This window comes from Pinus tabuliformis, chromosome J (assembly GCF_031772625.1).
Source record: "Pinus tabuliformis cultivar Carrire ecotype Pingquan chromosome J, CPIR1, whole genome shotgun sequence".
NCBI classification, from domain to species: domain Eukaryota; kingdom Viridiplantae; phylum Streptophyta; class Pinopsida; order Pinales; family Pinaceae; genus Pinus; species Pinus tabuliformis.
In genome coordinates this window covers 1,009,600,448-1,009,625,770 of record NC_142295.1, presented here as the reverse complement: position 1 = coordinate 1,009,625,770, position 25,323 = coordinate 1,009,600,448, and the positions used below count along the sequence as shown (strand labels likewise).

General features: G+C 35.7%; 1 protein-coding gene across 1 annotated transcript; it reads right to left on the bottom strand.

Annotated features, from left to right (window-relative positions):
- Window positions 1–2,722: 2,722 nt before the first annotated feature.
- LOC149230271 (transcription factor bHLH36-like) lies at window positions 2,723–3,830 on the bottom strand. The gene is made up of 3 exons (XM_089381259.1): window positions 3,417–3,830; window positions 2,907–3,269; window positions 2,723–2,812 (listed from the first exon to the last, which is right to left on the bottom strand). Exons 1-3 carry the CDS (start codon window positions 3,798–3,800, stop codon window positions 2,723–2,725), a joined length of 837 nt encoding a protein of 278 aa, XP_089237385.1. The 5' UTR covers window positions 3,801–3,830.
- Window positions 3,831–25,323: the final 21,493 nt, after the last annotated feature.

Here is a 25,323-nt window from a genome sequence, read left to right as displayed (position 1 = left end):
AAAATAAAAATAAAAAGAAGAGAGAATAAAAGCGCTGAAAAATGGACTAATAAACATAGACAATTCAAATTACTCATAAAATTTGATGATATGTTGTTGATGAACATGAATGGAATACATAAATTCTTTTGGGGGGGGCAACCAATTTTAATTAAATTGTGAATTCCAAGTGCATGAACTTAGTATAGCTCAAAAAACACTCTTCGTATTTTGGCGAAAACGAGTCAAAATTTGAGGGAGACCCAATTAAAAATAGTTAGAGTTAGAAATTTGTTAGAACTAATTAATAACTCTCACATGAGGAAAACTAACCAGTGAAACTTAGTTAAATTCTAGAATAAGACTAAAAGTCAACTAACAAGGGGAGGAGAGACAAAATGGCTCTTAAAGTTTGCTACAAAGTAGAGAGGAAACGGATACCCATTGTAATAAGTCTTGTGCATGAGATAATTCAAATTAATGGATAAAAATTAGTAATATTATTGTCTACACTATGTCCAGTCAGTGCCACATGTCATCATAGGTGGCATCCCCTTGTAGAAACAAACTTGCTAAAAATAGAAAACCTTAAAAATAGAAAATGTTCAAAATGATAAGAATTATCTAGTAGTGAATTAAAAGTGTTCATATATCCCTATAATAATGTATTGAATATACTCTAATTATGGTGAAAGTGTAGGCCGTAATAAATTCCAATTTGACTAGTAAGTGCAATGTACCCAACACTCCCACCTAAAGGGAAACCGAGGAGTATGTTTGTGAATGAGTCACAAAAATTCTAATCCATATTAGCTTCTTATGTATAGAAAGTATGTAAAATAAATCAATGAGTCTCGATGATTTACAACCATGTTAGATACTCATGAAACAACTTCTGCTATATGTAGTAAGAAAAGAGTAATGAAACTTGTCTAATATAATGTCTCTATTATATGATTTTCTTATCCATATCATGTGTATTTAATATGATATGGATTTAAATGGTAGTTATGATATTATTTGAGTACATCTGTTTAGATCGGAAATTTGTCAACATTTCTATTCATTTAGAGGGTTTCATATTGGTATTTATGTTCTATTGTGATTAGGAAGAATTGGGGGTATAGAGGTGAATTTGTGTCCAAGGAAGATGTCTACATTAGGACTTCAATCAATTTTAGGGGTGATAAATAGCTATGAGAATGCTCCATCTTGAGTTTCCACTTTTGATATTACTTGCTTGAAATGGTCTTTAAGCTTATTATGTTCAAATTCTTAAGATTGCGCTAAATATTAGTGCACTCATATAAATGAAATAGTTGGTAAAATGTTATAGCTATCAATACACTTATCTCATGATATATTTTACATCTTCAAGATTAATTTTATTTTTTTATAAAACTTAACTAAATAATAATAATAATTATTATTATTATTATTATTATTAACTAAACCAATATAAATTTAGAAAAACATGTAACCATCACTTTATTATGGATATTATTAAACTATAATAAGCTTATTCACTCATAGTACTCATTAATCCATGACATTTTCTCATGACATTTTATATGTGAAATCTATTGATGACCTTCATTGAAAAGCTTTAGGATAGAGAGCTTTAGCATGTATAGCTCTAGTTGGCTATTCAACTATTGTAGTTTTGGATTTCATAGTATATGTCTAATTTAATATAAAGAAGCAAGTACGAGAGAGGTCACTAGCCAACCATTCTATTCTAAATTTAAGTAGATTATTGTGGGAAGTGTATGAAGAATCTTTGGTTACTTTCATTAGTATGAGCTTGATCACCTAAAATTGAAAATGTCATGGAAAATACCTTTTTATTAATATTTATTTGAGTGTGAATTATGCATAACGAAACTTGGTTGAAAAAAAACACTTTGAAATAGATAACTAGCTTGAAACATGTGTATTTGGCCTAGAATATGCATGAAGAGACATTGAGCTACGGGAGATTTGGATGCTTAGATCTACCTACATATATTGGATGCTTAGATCTACCTACATATAATGGTGTATGGTAAGACAAGTACATGGGTTAACCTTGACTTGAATAGTAACTAAAATAACTTGGTAAGATAAGTACATGGATTAACCTCGACTTGAAGAGTAACTAAAATAATATAAACACAATCAAAGATGGATTACCATTCTTAATATTACACACTCGTAACATTTGCTCATATCCTTTTTATATAATGAACACTATTTAATGATTTGCGATACCATATAGTAAAATACCTCATCATATAAGCCTTAAAAACTGGACTATTAACTAGTATAAACTTGACTGGCAAGTGTAATCCTTGAGTCGATTGTACCAGTCCAGGTTGCTGTAAATAGCCAGACAATATGGTGTAAAGGAATTTAACTCTTTGATATATTCTAATTTTTTTAGTTATTAAATAATACATATGGAAATTATTTTATTTCCTGTAAATTTATAAAGAAAAGGAATATGCATCAAAAGTTGTCTCCGGGCATTCGTTGAGTTGGAAAAATGGTATGATTATGTTTTGTAGGGTTTAACACCAATATTACTCAATATTCATTTTAAGAAATCTTCTTTGTACTATCACGAAATATGCACTCCTAAAAAATTCGTTCAGATTTCATGGACGGTACATGCATTCCGAACAGATCAAATCTGCTAAAGTCCACTGTACTACCAAAACAGTGAGTACAGCAGAAAACATCAGGTTTGAGCTTCAACCATCTGTCAGTCTTGATCTTGAGTGTGGTTAGTCCTTATCAAATGCCAAAGTTTCTGGCAGAGGTTGTCGATGTTAAAAATATTTAGATCAGACACCTGCAATATCGTAAAAGAATCATAGAAAGACATGTTTATATTGGGTAGAGAACACAGCAGAAGATTGTTGCCACATAGTATAAGAATATAGTACCTTGGTATATATGGTATGATAGACTCGGCTGTTAACGGCGGAAGAAGCTGCGCACACAACTTCAAGTCCACCATCATCCAATGCCATAAGTAGATCTGAATACACAATCTGATGTTCGAACGTGTTCGTCAAGACCTGATAATCTGAACCTATAGATTTAATTTTCACCGTAGGGAATTCCTCATCTGATCCTCCAATCGACGGACCTTTACTGCAAAATTTATCCTCTAATGAAATTTTTCCAATATCATCAGAGTTAGCCTTCATTTTATCTCTTTCTATCGAAAGGTCTTCGACTTTTCGCTGCAGATGTTGAACGTATTTCACAGCTTCCTGAACCTGGTCTGACGCTGCACGTTTTCCCTATACAGCACGAGGTAGAACTTCCATTAAAATAAAACCCTAGTGAGTACAGTTGACGTCTCGAATGCAGAAAACCCTATAAGCTAGTGAGTACTGTTGACATATCTGATGCAGAAAACCCTTGTGATTGATCAAATAAATACATACCTGAAGATTTTCTTCTGGGAGCAAAGATCTGAGAATTGACATGAGAGCATTCATGTCTTTACGCCGCTGCCTTTCAGTCATTTTGTGCTTCCTTTTGTCAGACGGGTCCGAGCCTTGAGACTGACTATGATTTCTACGACTAGAACTGCAGAATGTGGCCTTTAAAACCGGATTCGAAAGACCACAATGGCCGGCTGGGGTTGCAGAGTTGCAGACATCGACAAAATTACATATGGAGGGATGATGGGTATTGTGAGTTGGGGGATATTCAACCAGTTGTGTTGATAGAAATGGATTGGAACCCAAAACACTTTGTCCATTAAAATTTTCTATGACATCGGTACAAGAGAGAAATTGTGAATCCAAACAAGAAGGAATGCTCATTTTTTTCTATGGTAAGAAAAACCCTACTATTCACAGGCCCTAAAGATGGGTATTCGATCAGCTCCGGGCTTTCAGTAATGGACCAGGTCCGGAATTGAATCCTGAGAAAGATATGAGGATCACAATAACATCTCAAGAAACAAAAGGCTGTCAAAGAGCATAAGAGAGGGTCTTTCATATGTTCAGCTGACAACCCAATCTCATGGCACATTTATTAATAGTATGAGCGATATGGAAAACAAGATGGCTGCAGAGCAGCAAGTCCCTGCCGAGCCAGTGAACTTTACCTCCACTAACAAGTGCCTGAAACACATTCTGTTCAAGCTGGCCATTATGGTCTTCATGGACACTCGTTTCAAGTTTTTCATCTGCCAGAAACTTTGTCAGTTGTAAGCAATTGAAGACCTTAATATCTTGGATAACAATGGGCTTTAAAGCCAGACAATCAGCCAGATCTTGCAAGATACCCTGGAGTAACTGAGCAAACTGAGCCTGCGCTAATTCTTTGGTCCCTTCTACTGCATGCTTCTTTAAAATGTTTGTCAGAAGAGCATCACCTTTGGGGGTAACTGTGAAGGGAGGAACAGCCATCTCGACTCCCATTCGACTCCCATTTGAACAAGGGAAGACCGCAACTCATTTCTGCTAAGCTTGCCACTGTCATTTGTATCAAATAAGAGATGATGTGCTGATTTAGATTTAGAAAGTAACATAGAGGACTATTCTTCACAAGTTAGAAATAATGACTAATAAAAAAAATAATGGTAAGACTTAATTATTTTAGATGTGAACAAGGATGAAGTATTATAATTTAGTGGCTAACCCACAGAACCATATTGCACACCAGTTCTTGCATCCAGCCACTGAACTATATATATTGCACGACACTTCTTGAATCCAGCCACATCACAGAAGGCCAAAGACGCCACGTCACAAAAGAAGGTCCCACCGTCTTGTGCTAGTGCCACGTATCGCTCAGGCTGAACAACAACCTGCATGCATACCAAATGGTATATGCTTCTGAGCTGAGATTTGTCAGCTTGTGAAGGATTTCGTGGCACTGAACTCTGTAGTTACCCCGTTGAAGAAGAGAGGCTTGATACCCGCATACGACGCTTTGAGTCTTCTCTGAAAGTCCAAAGGCACGTCAACATAAAGCTGCAAAGATAGGACTCACAACAAAGCAGTATAGCCGAAGCCCCCTCTCCCTGCGGTCTAGTATATTTCAGAACCTCTTCTTTCAGTCTAGCTACTTCTTTCAGAACCTCGCACTCACGTTTTTAAGCAGTCTTCCGGGCTTGGTTGGCTTTCTGACTCAGTTTCAGGTGTCTCTGTCCTTATGGCATATCCGAGGCTGCGTCTTTTATCTCTGGTCTTGGATCACCTACTAACTACTTCGCTGCGACAAGGACTGGAACTGCCTCCGCGTTTGGACCTGGAACCATACGAAGGGGTGCATCGGGGTATCGATCTGGAGCTACTGCATATGCGACTGCGTCACCCGGGTATAGAAGCTATGGATCTACTGTGTATGGATCATTGGCTAAGGCTGGCTAAACTCGATCTATCTTTCCGGCTTAGCCGAACTCCTCGCCTAGGGTGACTGAAGGATATTCTGATTCAAGCTCTGAACCAAAGCTAATTCTTTTCTCTACTGTACCCTCATCGACATCTCCTTACGCTAATTCAATAGCAGCTGGGTCTGATCCTTACCCCGATGTTCATTAAGGATTTCAGAAAGAAAGTGCCACAGCGTTTGCAGAACATCCATGGACACTGGTTATGCCGAGATAGAGATGCGAAAGGGGTTTCTTCATACCAACGTTTTATTCCATATCCATTCAATCTGTAGCCTGATTTGTATAAAATTGAGAGTATAAACTCTGTCATGCATACACTGATGCCAATTATTGCAAATCTATAGTGATGAATTTGCTGCAAAGGTTCATAAATATTGATACACTTTTGGCAAGTTTGGCTCGGTATTTTGGCAGGGTGTGCTTATAATTATGATTCCTCTTTCATCTAGATCTCACTTGAAGTGCCATCTGGTGGTCTGTTTTTGTAACAGATATCTGGGGAGACAGTTGGCGCAAACAGAAATGGTGCAAACATCAGATTGATGAGCTCAAAACCTTTTCTGGATGCTTGGAGTTGCTTCAAGAGGAATGTAAGTTGTGCATAAAAGACCTAGAAACTGCAAACGACAAATATAACTCTTAAAATACCATATTTCTTGGCTTTCTACGAAGCTTTCTAGTAGAGCCACTCATTTATATTTCTTCTGTTATATTAGCTTCTAATCACACCTAAAGCCCTGTACACAAAGTCATGTTTAAGGCCTTTGCTAAGCCATACTGTTGGGCATGTTACAGAGGTGGCTTATGATTGTTAATATCGTTGAACTATGCTTGTTAATATCGTTGAACTATTTGATACCCGGTCGATATGCATATCATGGGCTTTATTGATGAATTTTCTTTTCATAATTTAGGTTTCGTATACACTAATAACACAGGCCTTTCGGTCATATTTGATATTCCTTGAAAATTTTCATGGTTCATCTGTAATTAGCTTCGTTTTTGTATTTGCTTTTGAAGATTTGAACCAGGTAATGCATTTGTTTTTTTCAAGGTCTAATTGGTTATGGATAACGAATCATATAAGTGTTTGAATAAAGTAAAAATGATAAGTCTGTGTTGCGAGTTGGTAATCCCAATTATTTGGATTTAAGTAATTGTACATGATCTATACCACTGTTACCTGAAAGTAGTTCTGATATGAAGATGTTGCCGTAGAGGAATCATTAGTCAGACAGCAAGTAACTGAGGATACGACGAGTCCAAATGTGGCTGTCCAAGTTCGTCGCCTCATCAAGACATTCGAGCAGACTAAGAAGAATAAGAAGCCCATGGAGCGGTAGCAGCTACGACTTCTTGCTTCTCCAATACTGGTTTCTACATTTCACCATAGGAAAAAGCCCTCTACAATTGATCAGGTTGGTTATCAATTCCCTTTTTTTCCTTTTTTATGCCACCTTTTGAGTTCATAATTACAGAGAAATTTTCACAGTGTTCAGAAAAGAGAAAATATTATGATAAATTCAAATTTTTCAGAAAAGAGAAAATAATATGATAAATTCAATCGAAATTTTCAAATTGTTCATAAAAGAGAAAATAATATGATAAATTCAAGCTATTCTAATAATATGATAAATTCAAGCTATTCTATCTTTCAGAAATGCCAGCACTAGGCGGCTTGATCTTCCACTTGTTCATGGAGCAGTGCTTCATCCAGGTTAGTTACCAGGACCATCGCACACTAGCATCTGGTGTGAGTTCAAGATATCATAAGCCCTCTTTGCTTTTGCAGCCTGAATGACCAGGTGGACTTGTTCTTCTCGCAGACGACTTTGACAGGCATAAGCTGCTCAACTTTGACAGGCATACGCTGCTCAGACGACTTTGACAGGCATAAGCTGCTCGACTTTGACAGGCATAAGCTGCTCGGTTCCTGCAAACGACCTTCACAGGCATTGACTCCAGGGATCCAGGTCCTGCAGGAGGCAACCAGTTTGGCCTGGCATAGTCTACAAAAATCGATTATCAGCAATAAGGTTTAAACCCAACTCTGGAGATCCCAGCGCCACATAACTGTTACAAAGATCCAAATGGCAGTGTGAGAAAGATCCACAGGTCGAAAAGATCCAGACGTCGAAAAGGAAAGCTTCGAAAGGAATCATATTAAACTTCGCATGTATGCAGTGAAACAAAACTAGCATTTAATGTGCTCAGCTAATAGCTAGCATTAAGCTAGCTAGTATTTATAGTTTGAAAATACGAAACCAAATACTACTTATAACATATGCTTTCCCTCTTCAGCCTCGGGAAGAGGCCAAATAAGAAGGAAAATATATCTGTATCACAAAACTCTAGATCACGAATCAGTCTGTGTCTAGAAACTTTGGTTATATCCTGATAGTGAATTCCACAGATAGGTAAACTAATGTTAATATCGGCATAACCGATTTCTATAGTCCCTGGCCATTGCCAGATGGCAAGGAATAATAAGAAGAAATCGTCCAAATATTCGAAAAGTATCAACAACACAATATGAGGGCATAATTATTAATATTATGAGCAATATGGAAAATAAAAAGAAATCGTCCGACATTCAACAGTATCAAAAACTGTTTAGGGGACCATTACTAATGTTACAAGTCAAATTATGACGGGGCAACCAGCCAGCTAAAATATTTTATTTTTCTTTTCTAGAGTTGTACACCCACCTTAATACAATTTCCGTCCAACCTACCCAAAGGTTAAGGTCAGCTCTCGAAATTAACGGGCATAAAGTTAAGTCGGTGGTCTTTATGAAAAGCACCTTCGCAAAGATTCCACATGGATCCACATAGAATTCTTTATAAAAACTATAACTATATTCATCCACATGGAATTCTTTATCTATTCCATGTGACACCTCAGAATCTTTTCCTCCTTATGTCATTCTCACATCGCTCGGTCAAATAAAGGTGACATAATGCAGTATGAGGCTTTGATTGTACATGATTCTAGAAAATGCAAGGACAAGATCATTCTACTTATTTATGTATGAGGCTTTGATTGTACGTGATTTTAGAAAATGTTGGGAAATAGTCATTCTATTTATTTTCATGAAGATAGTTTTTAAGATTATGTTTTTGTATATTATAAAAATGTAAATAAGATATTACACTTTAAATAGATTTAATTGCTAAGAAACATGTAGTTCTTTATAAGATGTATAAGTTCAAATAAAAAATTTCCGTAAACTTTTATACAAATTCCTTTCCATAAACTAGAAGTTTCATACATTATTTTGATCTTTTACATTTCAAAAATATATTATTATTACAAATTAATGGAGTTTTTATGAAATAATAAAATTTCGTAAAGTTGTTTTTGTGATTGGTAAGATAGTAAAATTTAGATTTTTTAATATATATATATATATATATATATATATATATATATATATATTTCTTTTTTATTTGGGTGAGATTTTGTCTCTTTATGATGTAAGGAAAAGGATAACGGTTCATGACCCAAAGATATCTAGCAGGAGCCAAATCTCGTTCACTTACAAAACATGAGTGCGTAATTCTAGGTGATATGGTTTTCCTTGAGTAATTGTGTTGAATCAATCTACACATGAGTAATTGTAAATAATTGTAATTGTTAAATGGGTGAGAGAGAGACACAGATGTCATCACCAAAAATGGTGCGCTCACATGTACACAACAGAAGACACTCAAAGTCAGTGATCAACACATACATGGATTGTGTTTCCAACTAAAAAAACTTATGAAAGGTAAAAGTCAAAATCTTCCCTAAGGTTGGTATTAAAAGAGCAGCACTTGTGGGTGCACGAAAACTGGAAGTGAACTACATCACAACTATTCCTTTGATAGTCATGAAGGTCACGAGAACTCCAGTTAGCACCTTGGGACGTAAAATTTCACTAAAAACACTCCACCTCTTGACATGATAGGTTGCACATTAAATCTTTGAGGCCCAAGAAGCCTTAATGGAAGAGGATGGTAGCTCTCATTTCATTTATGAGGCAAACAAACACATTGATGAGTCAAAGGAGAAAAGGAGTGTTCAAAAATTCTATAAATACAAGTTCATGGAGAGCCGAAAACAATAATTTTTGCATTTTATGCTCCCAAAATTGCTCACAAGAAATCTAGCATATTATTGTGAGGAGAATTCCACCATTGTAAAGAGTTTATATGCTTCTTTGATAGAGAAAAACCTTGCAAAAGAGATTGAAAAGGGGAAATCATTGTTGAGAGCTATTGAGTATCATTGCTCTAGAAACTCTCTTCAAGTTTCTTTCATACATATATTGTAACTATTCCACCACCAATAATCCATAAAGAGGATCATTTTCGTATTCCTTGTTTATTTGTTTTGCTCAACAAGCTTGTTTTGTGTTATTTTGTTTAGTTTTAACTTAGTTTTGTCCATGCATTATTTTCATTCTATTTAATGCTTTGCTAGTCCATCTTCACTCACTAACATCTCTCATTTGTTTGTATGCTACTTGTAGGAAGCAATAAACTACAAGGACGCTGTTTTTGAGACTCTTAAGCAACCAAACACACCATAAAAAATGGAGACTCCACTTGCTTTCCATTTTTAGTCTAATCGGTTCATTTGCAAGTCTTCTTTATTTTCTATTCCACTGTGTCTTTATCCCATAACCTTTTTGCAGTTTTGTAAGCCTCCCTTAGACTTATGCATGGCCGGAAAAGACCTATGCTTATTTTCTTCGAGCCAACGTCACAACAGTTTGCAGAGCTAGTCATGTGGGTCTCACGATTGTGCAGAACATAACGTGTGAGACACAGAGAGGGCTTAAAACTTCATTTTCTTAATACGAGGAATAAGTCCGAGTTGGTATTAGCCCGATCAAGGTCCTAATTAGGTTCATTTTCATTTAAATGGCTATACACTCTCTAGAACCAATGGTTGATTGCCTATTCTAACTTAAACTAAAATTAAAATTAAATTAAATTAAAGTAAAATTTAGGGAAAATATATGACATAGATTAATATTTACAATTAACTACAAAATATACAAATTGTTGTAGATGTACGTTAGATTTGACCTAATGGAATGAACAACGGTGAGAGTGGGGGGATAAGAAATTCATCCAAGCATAATATTTAAAATAAAATATTATGTGTGTTTGAATTTGGTAGGAATCTGTGTTCAGCTAACCGCACAAGATGGTTTGGGAGAACTTTTAAGTTAAAATCCCAATGAATATGTTTAAGATTTTTTTTTTTTTTTTTCATGCAACCACGAGAACAAAAACTTGAAAGGAGTCCTATCTCGAAAATAAGAGAAAATTAATATTATATTGTTTGAATATAAGACTTCACCATCAAATAGAAATATAGATAAAGAATATATCTCAATTTTCCTTTGACAAAAAAAGTAAACTATAACATGTCTTAAGAAATGTTAACCAGAATATCCCAACATTCATCCACAGGTAAACATGAACAAAGTTAGAAAACGAGTACCATATTAATCCATTAATTAATTAAAATGATGACATGATATCAGCCACATAATGCATAAACACATTCAACTCTAAATTTGGTCTTCAAAAAACCTTCACTATAGAATCTAGATATAAGATGCAAGTCTTGAGTTTTTACAATTCATCGACCTTTACACTAAAATAAGAAGTCATATAAATCCTAAAGTAAAATAAGATAAAGTTTGTTTGTTCATCTAAAAATAAAAAATAATCAAGATTTTCTCTGATACAAAATGATGCTAAAAATAAAATATTATCCTTATCAAAGGATCTTTTCCAAAAAACTGGTAATTTGTTTCAAACTTCCTCCTTATATTTAGAGTCCTTATCTTCAACATTAAGAAAAAGTGGAACATTTGTTTGGATAAAGATTTCCCCATATTTATATACTTGAGTAACTATAGAGAAGTGAATTAGGTGAAAGTGAACTATGCTAACATGGTACATTGACACCAAATTATGAATAAACCTTTTCTTTTTATGTATATTTAATAATAAATTTTGACATTAACTGGATTTGTTCAAAAGGAAATTGCAGAAATTTCTCAAAGGTTTGTTGAGAGCAAATTTTGGTTCAGCTTATTCCCTTTTCATCCACTATTTTGTTGCCTTAGAGAGTCGGCTACTTCTTTTTTTAATGGTTTGGACTGTGATAGATCAAAATCTTCAATGAAATATATTCTAGCTTCCCATACTCTAATACAACGTGCAATGGCCTTCTTAGTCCATAATTGGATTTCGTTTGCCTCTCATTCCCTTTGGTTCAATGAAGCATACATAGTCTTCTATATGTTTTGAAAGTTTTGGGAATTTTTGCAGGATATAATTATTTCTCCCATTCAAGAATTAATGTAAATATTTATTTAATATTTCTATCTTCCTCAACCAAAGCTTTAATTCTTTCATCGAGATTCAAATTATCTTGATAAAATCTACAATTTTTAGCCATTCATTTGTAAAATTTACCATGATCCTTCCACAATATCTTATTGACTTGTAATGCATGCTCTTTGAAACATTTTTACTTTTCTCATCACGATTACTCTTTTTCAATTGAAACTGAAGAATTTCAAATTGTTCTTTTAACGTTGTAGTCATAGCTTCAATATTCCTTTCGACTTCTTCTTTCAACAAATGGCTTTGATCTTCATATGATTTTCTACTTTATTCAATCTGTCGGGAATGCTTGACCTCTGAATATTTCAATTTACTTTGAATTTGACTTTGTAAATTGGCTCATTCAATAACAAATCCTCCCACAAGGGATGCATAATGGGTTTTCTAATTTTTCTCACTGACTGCTTTTCTCTTTTATTTTTTTATTTCCAACTTTGATTCTTTGAATCTTGTTTTCATATGTTGGTGCACATTCAATGACTTGATATGGTTGATATTTAACAAAGGCTCCAAGAGATTTTGAAGATTATTTAGCTTTGTCTTTCACGTCACCTGTAGTTTGCCAACTATATTTTGAAATTATTTCAAAACTGTGAAACTTTGTCTTTTTGGTTCTTCTTACAACTAATTTTGTTCGTGAATAAAAATAATATTTAGTTAAATAAGTAATGGTTTGATATTGGTTCCATTTTAGTAACACGATTAAAAAGAAAAGAACTAAAGGAATTTTCATGGAAATGGGAATCATGGAGGTTTTGGGAGACCTTTCTAGTACTCAAATATAAATAGCTTTTGTCTATTGTTGTAATGACTTCTTTTCTTTATCCGAAGTATTTGTCAATGTTGTATGCAAAGTTTCTTTCTCATCCTTGTTTTTATCAATTTCCATTTCCTCAATCTGGGATATTTTTTGAACTGTGAATTTGGTTGGCTAGTTTCTTCAGGGGAGTCAATGACAATAATATCTTCTGGAGGAGAGCCTTGTTTGATTATTTTTTCTAATTTCTTTGTTTTTTCTGTCTTTTGATCTTTAAGCTATGCAACTGTGAGGTTCTTTTGTATTATCTGACTCTTTTTTTCCTTTTCTTTAGCACTATAATTCTTTCTTGAATCTAATTTTGTTGATTCCTCGAATGTAACATAAACATTAGGCACACTTTCAAATTTAATATCTTGAAATTGCTCAGAAGTAGATGATGACTCTGAAAGGATCTTACTGAATTTATGTTTCAAATATTCAAGAGATATTAAATCTTGAATAGAGATAGAAGAATGGAGATTTTTATATTTTAGAAATTCTTCATAATTATTTTCTCTAAACTCTTGAGATTTGGCTCTCTCTTTATTACTCTTTAAATTTCCCCTTTCAACTACTTGATTAAAATCATCAATGTTTATAAAAACATCATCAAAAGGAGGATTTTGATGTGTGAAAGTTTTAATATAACTCACATCCTTATAATGATAATTTATTATTCCACTAGGGTTATAATCTTAATGAGGTAATGGGTAAACTAAACACTTTGTAGTTCTTCATCGTCTTTGAATGCATGTCCTTTGTCCTTCAAGATTATTTTGCAAATTTGATTGGAAAATTTGGATAGAATTTCTTTTGAAGTTTAATCAATTTTTGTGCTTTACCATTCAATTTCGTTTGTTTCGATGTCTCTCTAAGAGCAATTCTCTCAGGAATATATCTTTGAAATGAATAATAACCTATCTCACATCCATATTTTCTCATGTAGGTCAACAATTATTCAACAAACTAGTCTCCTATTTGATTGAGCACCTCTTTAACATCTTGAATACTCCTTGGAGGAGCATTCCCAAAAATTACCTCATGTGAACAAATCATTACATAATTGGAAATGTCATAAAAATGAAAATTTTAATTACTTTCCCACAAAACTGAAGCATAATTTTAAATGGATAATGACTAGTTAGTGGGATAATTCCATTTCATAATAGGAAAAGGGATAGATGCAAAAAAAACCCATAAGATATGCAAACATACAAACATTTGTTCATAACTTGGAGTTGATAACATTGATAACTTTAGGAATTTGTCAAGTTTTGAGATAGATTGTTATCCCATTTAAAAATTTTTGACTCATGGTAAATATTATGAATTAAAGACATCCACTAAACTTTTCAATGTTTAGGGTCCTTCTCTTCATACAATATTGACAACATTTTGATGATAAACCTAAAGGGTATTTTAAAAAATGATGGCCAGATAATCCTTAGACTACTTAAGATTGTATCCATATTTGTCTTATCACAACCAAAATTCAATGAATTTGTTATAATCCTTTCCACTTTGTTTCATAACTGTATTATAGAAATTTTCTAGAAGTTGAGTAGTAAAGAAGACCTTATGGGAACTAAGCTTATAAATTGTTGTAAGGATCTGTGGCTTCGAGGATGCTATCACATTTTTATTGTTGTCTACAACTAAGTGTGTAGGAATGTGTACATGTTTGAAAATTCATGCTATCATATAATAATATGGAAATATTTTAGCCCTAGTGGTAATTTTGTGTCATTTTGTTCTTTTAATCTTCTTAAATTGACTGTTTTTCTCCTTACTTGAATTCTCTAACTTTAACCACTCTCTATCCTCAAGGAATTGTAAATTTCTTCCCATTTCATGATACCTGCATATTGGGTTTTGAAAGTGGCGTCAGAGATAATAGTGAGGTTAAAATTGTAGTCCTCACATTCCAAATTTTCTACTTCCTTAAGACTTTCCTTAATTTGCTAGATCGCTTGTCTTGAGTCGGTAGATTTTCTCTTTTTCGCCTTTTTATGTCCTACATGTGAAATAAAATAGATAAATAAATAAATCAGTTTCTCTATCTAAAAACCTTTAATTCCATGATTAAAAACCTTTGGAACATAATTTACCATAATTTACAGGGTATGGAGCATGATGACACTACTTCTAGTTGAATTTTAGAGTTCCAAATTGTGGTTTCAATGAATAGTTGAGATTGGGCGTTAATGAAAAACTACAAACTTTAAACACACAGAATGGGAAAATCTTTGATAATCTCTAATTAAATATCAAAATTTGAGACCTTTGATTCACATGACACGTATTTAATTTCATATAAATGCTGAAGGACGTTCAACCATTTTTCAAAATATGAGGCAAGGTTGTGAAGATTGAATTCATGGAAATTTTTTATTTAAAACCTATAAGAAAATGAGACTAACGACTTAATCTACCGAAAAATATTATAGAGAATTAAAAAATAATAAAAGGCATTTTAACAAAAAAATTATTTTATTCATAATTAGAACAATTGTAAGTTGGGTAGTCGAGAGGACATGAACTATTTCAAAACACGTTGATGACTTTATTGACTCTGACTCCAACTTAATGTTGAGTTAGGATAGGGTCAAAGTCAAGAGTCAAGGAGATAAATAATGTTTTTGCAAGTAAAGTGTTTTAGGTCCAACTTCCGCCGATGATAGGTGAGAGTGAGAAAGCAGTCGAGAGGTTAGCAGTTAGGTCTTATTTACTATATTGAGAGCTAAAAATGGTTTGACCTCCTGAATTACAAAATTTTATTAAGTATTTTGATTAATGTTTCTAGATTTTTTTTGTGTTTTGGCTTCCTTGGAAAATTATTTATTTATAAAATATTATAAAAAAAAAAAAATTAGATAGGGACCTATTGTAGTTGCTACATCCACCCTCCAAATTTTTTTCCATGCTTCATTTTGGAGCCTCCCTTCTAAACTACAACAACTCACCTTGCACTAACCTAGGTATTTGTGCTTTGATTGTGCTTCATCCTTTGGATCATGGCTTGTGTTTTCTTACTTGTTTGACTGCCTAAACGGCAAGACGATCTCTTAACTTGGTTACCACCCAGTTCTGGGCTTGCCTAAAAGAACAACACAATCCTTGAGGGAAACCAGACTTGCTCTTGAGAATTGTGCACTTCAAGTTGATAGTGAGCATTCAACTCCAAATTTGCACATCGCTAGTTGACATCCACCCTTTAGCTGCGAAGTTGTGTAGAGCATGAGAGGAAGCCTAGAGCCACTCAACCCATAAATTACACAAAAGCCTCTTGCTCACAAGCCGCTTAGTTCATGAGCCGGTGAGTTTCCCAGTCCTTCCCAGAACTGCACAATCTCTCTGGGTAATGCATGCCATCTTTTCCCAAAAAATCAATAAAAAACAAAAAGCGAAAAATCATCCCTAGAAAATAGGTATCTATTTTTAGCATTTTGAAGGAGGCACTTGAGCTATTTTGGAAACTATTGGAAACTACCAACAAGTGTCACTTTTCCTTGATTTTTTGCCTTTGCATCATAAACCCTAAATCAGCCAAAACTATTTTATCGACATAACTAGAGCTCATTTTCACATTTGATCTTGGATCTTTGGGATTCTTGAGGAGATCAAGGAACCTTCAGCATGATCATCAACACTTTTCTGGGTAAGTTTTTCTTTTCTAGCCTTTTGCTGTTTTTCTACTGCTTTTGCTTGTTTAGATTGTGAGAGTGTTGTTTCATTTTTTTTTTGAACAATGGCTACATTTTAACTTTTCTTAGCTTGTAGAAGTGATGTTTTAAGTTTTTTATTGAGTTTCCCAAGTGTCGCATGCATTACCCAATTTTTGCACTAACGGTCGTCGTTGCGATGACTCTCTCCACTTGCTTCATTTTCATTCAGTTTGATTGATTCCTACACTTGTTTCACTTGCATGCATTATCACTTAGTCATATCTTCACTCAACATCTCACCATCCTTCATATCTTCTTGATTTCACTGTCCCCTTGGGCATATCTAAGCTTCCCTTTCCTGGATCTCACTTTCCCTTGCATGTACTATGCATTTTGGGAGCTTGAGGCCTCTATCTTGGCTTCTATAACTACATAGAGGATACCCTCACCTAGCTCTAACAACACATTGTGCAGTTCCAGGAGTCAGTCTCCCAATCCAGGCCATTGAGACTGCGTAATGCACAATATCTTCTAGCATGTGCCTAGACTGAACTACGCATTGTGTAGTTCCAATCAACAAGCCTTCCCCACTGACTATTGGGATTTCATAGTGAACAACTCCAACAACCAACTAGTCACCTCTATGAACCAGTATTGCCCAATCTATGCCAGCATTAGCCTAGTTTGTTGTTTGATCTTGTCTTTAAGTTCGTTTAGTTTTAATCTAACATTTTCATGCCATGTGTTTCCTCTCTATCTCCTGTCTCCAGGTACAACATTTGTTGATAATATCTCTAGCAGTTACAGTTAAACATGGCTTCCAAGAGAGTTGCATCAAAGGAAACTGTCGAGAGTAGTACTGGGGAAGCAGTTGAGTAGGTGTCAGTTAATTTTCAAGTCTATGCAAACACTTAGTTATTCATTCAGAAGGGCACTGAGTTGACATGGAAGTAGATTAAGGATACTTTTGCAGAGGACTTCAAGAAAGAGATAGAGGACTAACAAGCTTATATTAGTATCCAGTGGTGAGGCTTTTACAAGGTTGCATGCAGGTACCCTGCCTTCCAATGTGCAGACATTATTAGCTAGATTATCTCACACACTATCAAGATACTATGACACTCAATAGTTCCAGTGAGATAGAGCTTGCCATCTTTAGAGTGGAGAAATACCATCAAATGTATCATTAACCTCAGGCAGTGAGGAACATGGACATAGCTTTCTATGCCACCCACAACTAGGTGAACACGAGAGATATAGTTAAGCACTGGGTGAAAGACACGTCAAAGTTTAGATAGACACCCAATCATGTTTACAAGACAAAGTCTCTTGGGAAGGCCTGCCAATTGTTGATCATCTTTTCATGCTAAATATACAGTGAAAAGAGCACAAAGACCTTTCCTTAAGGTTGGGTAGTTGTATTGGATCAGTTGGTGAGTGATGGAAGGCTATTCAATTGGTCAAACTTGTTGGCTTATCAATTGAAATTACATGTGACTAATGTTGGGAATCTGCCCAAGGAAGAGAAAGAGAGATTCTACATGTCCACATACTTACTGGATGCAATATATGCCCAAAAAGAGTTTCTTGGCATGAGATGGATATGGACACCGAAAGAGATTATCATCAACGTTTATTACAAGTTTCTTTATGACTGCAGCTATCGAGGAGTAATGGCAAGGCCGACTAACCATTTCATCATCTCGTTGTACAAGCTAATCTTTGAGAAGGATCCACCTTACATGTCCCAAGAAGCAATGGAGGCGATACTTAACATTGAAAATTGGTATGCCCCACCCAGTGGCAGCTTCATCAGAGTGTTTGGTGGAGAGAAGCCTCCACATGTTGTACCAAGGTATTCCATGGACAAGATGGTCATGCAGGAGGTCTCTTATCACCTCTCCACAGGGTTATTAGCAGGACTGCATAGGAAGAATAAGACACCATGGCCCATTCTTCCTTTGCGGATCGGGTTATATGAGATTAAGATCTTGAAAGATGTATATGTCAAAGTCAAGGAGATATTGAAGTTTGAATTCGGTACCAAATACTTTAATTCGTATTATCCCCACGGTATTTGCAGGAACCATTGTGCGAAGGTGTACTATCCATGGATCCACAGGAAATTTCACTCACATGAGGAGGACCCTTGGAGATACTATTACAATGACTCCAAGCCCCATGAGTTGTTCAATATATCCACAAATTCCCTGTAGGCAGTAGCAATGTAGGAATCAACAAAAACAACAACATAAGCAGCAATCTGGCTTAGGACAAGGGAAAGAGGAAGATTGTCGAGAACACAGAGGGAGAGCAAAGATACAAGATTATAGTAGATCCTATCACTTAGAAAGCAACTTTGGTAGTGGGGGAAAAGAGGGAGAAACATATAAAGAGGGCAGAGTGAAGGAAGAAAGAAAAAAAGGCTTGAATAAGTAGAACGAAAGTTGCAGGAAAAAAAGAAGAAGTTGAAGGAAGAGAAAGGGATGAGAAGAAGAGAAAGGGGAGAGTAGCAGAAATAGGAAGAAGAATAATGTCAAGGCATGATTACAGAGAAAACAACACCTGTACATGTTGAGGAGTCATAACATCCAGCAACAAAATAAGGGCGTGAACGACTGCAGGATTGGGAGCTTGCTCAACAGATTGAGACACTGATTGATGTGACAGATATGGAGTTGGAGCAGGCACCACAGAATGAAGACACTGACCTTATTTCATGATTACCAAAGGTCACCTGTCAGTCTCCACCACCTCCAGTGTCAGAACCAGTCCCAAGCGAGAAAGCATAAGTTGTTCTCCTTGATGATGATGATCCGATTTCAGAGATCTGTGGTTTGTGCTTTTTGAATCTTTGACCGGAGAATCCACAGTAAGAGAATTTTTACACCTTCTTCTTTTTATCCTTACTCTAACACTTTCGAGTGCAAGGATTTCACTCCAAGTATCCCCTCCGTACAGGGATAAGATATTGGATTTCAGAGATCTGTGGTTTGTGCTTTTTGAATCTTTGACCGAAGAATCCACAGTAAGAGAATTTTTACACCACTCTTCTTTTTATCCTTACTCTAACACTTTCGAGTGCAAGGATTTCACTCCAAGTATCCCCTCCGTACAGGGATAAGATATTGGATTTTAGAGATCTGTGGTTTGTGCTTTTTGAATCTTTGACCGGAGAATCCACAGTAAGAGAATTTTTACACCAACGAGTTATGGATGTATATAATCTTTCATTCAACGAGTTTTAGAAGAAGATTGTACAAGTGCGGAGGAGACACTCTCTTGATGATCACATGTCACCTACATTCATGAAGGAAAGGGTGATAGTGTCATATGTCAGAAAGCATCAAGTTGCAATTGTCTATGCCAACTTGGTTTATGCAGGAGAAACAACCTTGAATGTTAAGTTCTTGGTGGTCAAGAATGAAAAAATGGAAAATAAATTGCAGGAAACCAAGAAAGAGGCAAAACAAACCAGAGAGAAGAGCGCAGTTTCCGCAATGGCAAAGATGAGGAAAGTGATACTTAATGAGTATAAAAACTTTAGACCACCATGTGGAAGCTCTATGAAGGATTCATTACCGTACATAAAGAATTTTTCCATGTGCATTCCTTACAAAAACAGAGGAAAGAGTTTGTTCAAACTCTAAAGAACATACATGCTACTATCACCCATGTACAAGAGTGTACAATGTGGTTTAAAGAGGACCTGCTTTACTTTCCAAAGATCATGGAGCCTCAGGACAAGCTAGAAAAAGTAAGGGTCTGGATGTTGATCCAAAAGTATGAGCAACTCGCCCCCATTCGTCACCAACATATAGGCCTCATATGCATGGTTGTACAAGAGTTTGGATGTCATGGTGAGAACCCATAGGATCCCTTCAATCCGTTCCCTCACTGACACTAAACACAAGTACGAAGTTTGACTAGATATCGACAAGTACATGGAATAGCTAAGGTGAGAGGCCACTAGGAATGACTTGGAGCTCAAAAAATATCACATGTAGAAATACATTGGTGGTCCCATCATGGTCAACACCATGCTACAATTTCTTCAGCACAAGTTGGATACAAGTTTTCTAAGACCATATACCAAGATGCTATGGAGGAAAGAGTCCACTATCATAAAAAATATCAAATAGTTTGGGGACATCATCACACTATACCAAGCTTCGCATGAGTATGTGAATGAGAAGCACAAAGTGAAGGTTTCCGAGTTGGCCTTTCCCCAAACTTCAGATTCATAACATTTTTTCTTGGCTATCTCTAGCCTATTTTGTCTCACATGGGTACATATGGAAAATGTAATATTATTTGTAAATATGTTGTAAGTGAAATTCCAAGTGTCATTAGTGGAATGTGAAAGTTCATCATGTCATGTGATGAGTTATTCGTAAAGAGGGTAGTCAAAGAGTCACAAAGGGGAATGTCAAGGGTCACCCCACCCTTTGTTAACCTCATAACTTATAGAACAGGGTTTTGAGAGCCAAGCTTTTGGCTAAGTTTAGGCTTAGAAAAGACCTGGGAATATTATGATGATCCTTGGCTTCTCCACAGTGTAGAGAGGGTGTACTTATTTGGAGGAGCAGGTCTTCTTGACTGTAATGTTGCACTATTGGGGCTAATGGTCGTTAATGGTGTATGTATTGGGGCTAGTGGTCATCCATGGTGTATGTATTGGGGCTAGTGGTCGTCCATGGTGTATGTATGGATGGTGTATGTAGTTGGACTATTCTAGTTACTTTAGCAATGTATTTTGTTTAACTTACGCATTTGCTTATGAACTACTTTGTATGCAAGTGTATGAATATTTTTGAATTTGTGTTGTTGGATTAACCCATCACTTTAATTTGTGTACTATTCTGTATTTTATATTGTGATTTCATTCCACTTGTGTGTTCCTTTCAAGTTGTGTACTATTTCAGGTTTCTAAGGGGCACACTTCCTTTCCCCTTCGTGTGTTAAAACCCCCAAAATCCTACTTGAATCATTGCAAGGTCACATACTTTCTTTAGCCCAAAGTTATCATACTTATCTCTACGCGATACTATGGTCAAGGCATTACATTACCACCCACTCCTGGGACTCCTACTCCAAACGGCTTGAGATCTAGTTGGGGCTTGTTATAGGGGAGATCCCATGAATGTTGGCAGGTCGAAAACCGTCAATAAGTCCCTTTTTATTTATTTTACACAAACAAAAGAATGAATAAAAAGAGATTATCGTAGCCCTAAAAACACATTGTAATTCCCTTTTCTAGAGTGTTGTGGTAGCCTTTAGCAATTTTCTTGCACTTTTACAATTTTTTCTAGATCAGATAGGCTTTCAATTTGTGTTTCTAACCATTATTAGTAGGGAAATTTCTTATCTTTTACTTTAAAAAAAAAATGCATCAAAACATAGCTTAACTAGAAGAAATGTAAGTGGCCCTAGTCCACATATCTTCTCAAATTGTTTTTCTCATTTCAAACTCACACCACACCTAGCTTAGTTAGAATGAAAGTAAGTGGCCTTAAATATGCACATATTTTTTTATAACTGAAGATTTTTATTTCATTTCAATTATTATCGGGACCAATGACTTGGTGTTAGTAAATATAGAGAGTTGACCATGCTTACCTTATGTCCTTGTGGCAAAGCTTTGGTTGCATCTAAATTCTTTCTCAAAGCATGGGGCTTCCATCTCCCTATATGCTCACATAGCGTAATTAGGAAGGAAGTGGCCCATAACACATTCTTTATTTTCTTGCAAGGAACAAGCATAACATAGTGTAATTAGGGGATTTGTAAAGGATCATCACATATCCACATCACTTCACACTTTGTATGCTCACAATTTCACTTGCACACATTTACACTTCACACACTAAGCTAACTTAAATTTTGTATAAACAGTATCCTCCTTTTGGAAACTTTGTAGTCATTTTTGTCAAGCTTACATTTTCCACACCCTATATAAAGAAAATACTCTAAAATTAATGTTAACTTGAACGTTTTAAATTCCCCATAGTGACCACAAGATAAATTTATATTTTAGGTTAGGACCATGGGGGTAGGCAACACAACGGACACCATGGTTGTTTAAAATTTTGAAACATAAAAGTTGTCCTTTAGGGATTTGAAAATCTTGTATCATCTAGTGACAAATTTGGTATATGAGAAGAAACACGTGAAGGGGGTAAGGCATAGGGGGTGAATTGTCACATACCTTCATGTTTTCTCCTGATACGTGGTAGGGGTATTTGGTCCAAACTTGACAACCAGAAGCTCAGATTCACTCATTCCCACAAGACGCAAGTGACTTAGTGGCAAGCAATTAGGGCATATTTCCCTATAGTTTGAGGTGTGCTGAGACGATTTTGGTAAGACCGTTGGAAGCATTTCTAGTTCTTTTTGGATGTAGCCCCAATGTCCCCCACTATAACCCTTTCTTACATTGGTTCATTCTTGGTTGTTGGAAACATCACCAATAATTTCAGGACATAGCCCCAACATCCTACAATGGAATCTTCTCATGGCCCAGTTTCTATTTTAGTGAAAAGGATGTTTAGGCCTTTATAGGATTTTTATCATATGTAAAAAACACAAAACCTTTTTTTATTATTTCACGTAGTAGCTAGATAAATGGAAATTTAACCACTTATTTTTTGCTTTGTTTTATGTATGTGATTCATTTGATTTCCTAAAAATATTCCCTCACCATATATAAGTAACCCACACATTTTAGGGCACCATATGGGACACAAGAGTCACACATCACTCTAGACACATCCCAAATCTCCCCCAATTACGAGGAGTTGTGCCAGGTCTCTTTCCATTTCAACGCATGGGAAAATAGACATCCACCTTGATTAGTTTAGCCTTTCCTAGTGCCACTTTGATCGGGACCCCTCCCCCTTAAGGCACCCCATTCACCGCCCCTCAGAGAAGTCCACATAGTACCCCTCCAGGTAGTCCTAATCATACCTTCCCACAAGGGACTCCATTGCACATTCCATTTCAAAGTAATCCTATGATGGAAAATAAAAACCGAATCCCATTTTTATCTTCCTTGTATCATCCAGATCTAACCAAGCTTACAAATGATCACATTGCTCACAATGAGAAATGGTCCCCTATGCCAACCAAATTTCTTAAGAAATCCCTAAGATTGAAGGAAAATAGGGGGAGGACCTTCCCAACCACATTATCACTTTTCATTTATGATTCTCATCCAATAGCATCATAGAGGAATCAATTCGCCTGAGACTTTTAATGCACACCTTCATCAACCTTGCAAGGAAATGGTATGTAGAATAGGTTTCTCATTCCCTTGGAGCATTTGTCTCCTTAGCTAGATAATTCCTCACTTTTTTCTAGCTCTCCATTTGTCTAAACACACTCCAAAAAACTACCTCCACATACATTTCAAACCATGTCCATGAATGGTGAAAGCATTGTGTTCTTTTTAGAGTGAACATATCAGAGGACCTCCACCTCAATTTATTTGTGAAATATTTTTTTCCAGTAATCAAAAAATATATCGCTACAACTATGCCCCAGATAGAGGAAGAGGACAATTTGAGCTTACATAGACATAGTCAGGGTACATTTACTTTGTACTCCTCGATGCTCCCCTCTTATAGTCTTTTAGAGAGAATAAAACTAGAGCATCAAATGTCATGGATGATTTAATTAGGAACATCACCCAAAGTCAATCTGGAAGTACCTACCAACACCCTAGAAATGTGTATGCTTCTCAACCTCACTTCCAATCATTTGTTGGGCCACTCACAACACTAGTCCCATCGAACATGGGGTATTAGACCAATCAATTTTTTTCTTCTCAGAACCCTCCCATGCAGGGTCACCAATGTCCTCCCATGTAGGGTAACCAATATCCTCCCATTAAGGGTAACCAATACCCTTCACATATTGTAGACATGGTTTCAACCTCCCAAACTAGTTACACTAATCCTTGTCAAGGAATTCCCTACTATCCTTTCCTAGCACCTCAACAAACTAACCCCCTAACTCAGCCAAAAGAGGGTTTAATTTTTTCAAACTTCTTTCCTATAACAAACACATTCTTTTAAGCAACTCAACACTTCAAACCATCTAAATGCTAATAAAAAGAAATGGAGAACAAGGATAGGGAAAAACTGGCAATAATAACCTCCATGCGAACTAACTGGGGGAAACCCCCCTAACCAAAACCTAAATCATGATCAAGGTACAAATAACCCAAAAAATAAAAACAAGAATTTCATTCTTTGGACCAACCATGCTTGTGCTATTTATAGAGAGTAAGTGTATTACACCCATCATTTCCCTCAACTCCATGAGTTGAAGCAGGCTAGGAGGCAAGGAGAAATGAACCAACAAGTTAAAGTAACACAGAATCTTTTCCCTCACCAAGGAGTAGTAGCCATGCAACGTGAGGTCATCCCTCCACCATATCAAAATCAATCTAGAGGTAGTTATATTGACATGGAAAATCATGAAATTTACATGGTAGGGACAAACATTATCTTACAAACACGAAATTGTGATTATGGAACCCCTCTAGAAACAAATCCTTCGAAATCAACTAACACTACAGTTACACCACCTTTGACATTTCCATGACCCCCTATCAAACCCATCCCAAAGATGGTCAAAAGGGCATTACGTACTACTACTTATAATTCAAAGGATGTTCATAGCTACAATATTATTGATGACCTTGTGTATTCTTCCTTTTCCAGGTCATCATTAGAGCTTTTACAGACCTGTCCAACTCAGGGAAAATCCCTACTTTCCACATTAGGTGCAATCAACCCATCCGATTCATGATTCGTAACATTTGATTTTGACAAATCAAAAACACGACTACCAGCAATATTAACCTTTCATATTCATGTCATCATTCGAAATATCACCATCCATCAGTGCATTGTAGATGAGGGGGAATCCACTTGTATCATGTCCAAGTTAGTTTGTCAAAAACTTGGATCCCTTGAGCTCATTGCTTCCCCTATCACTTTGAAGGCATATGATAAACTCCCTTCATCACCCATAATACATTTTTAGAACATTCCTGTAGAG

Bases quoted from the DNA above. Each gene is read 5' to 3' on its own strand.
- LOC149230271 (XM_089381259.1), bottom strand. From the start codon at position 3,800: ATGAGCATTCCTTCTTGTTTGGATTCACAATTTCTCTCTTGTACCGAT. The intron at 3,270-3,416 runs GTATGTATTTAT...CGTGCTGTATAG, and splicing joins TCCCAGAAGAAAATCTTCAG to GGAAAACGTGCAGCGTCAGA. The intron at 2,813-2,906 runs GTACTATATTCT...ACGATATTGCAG, and splicing joins ATCATACCATATATACCAAG to GTGTCTGATCTAAATATTTT.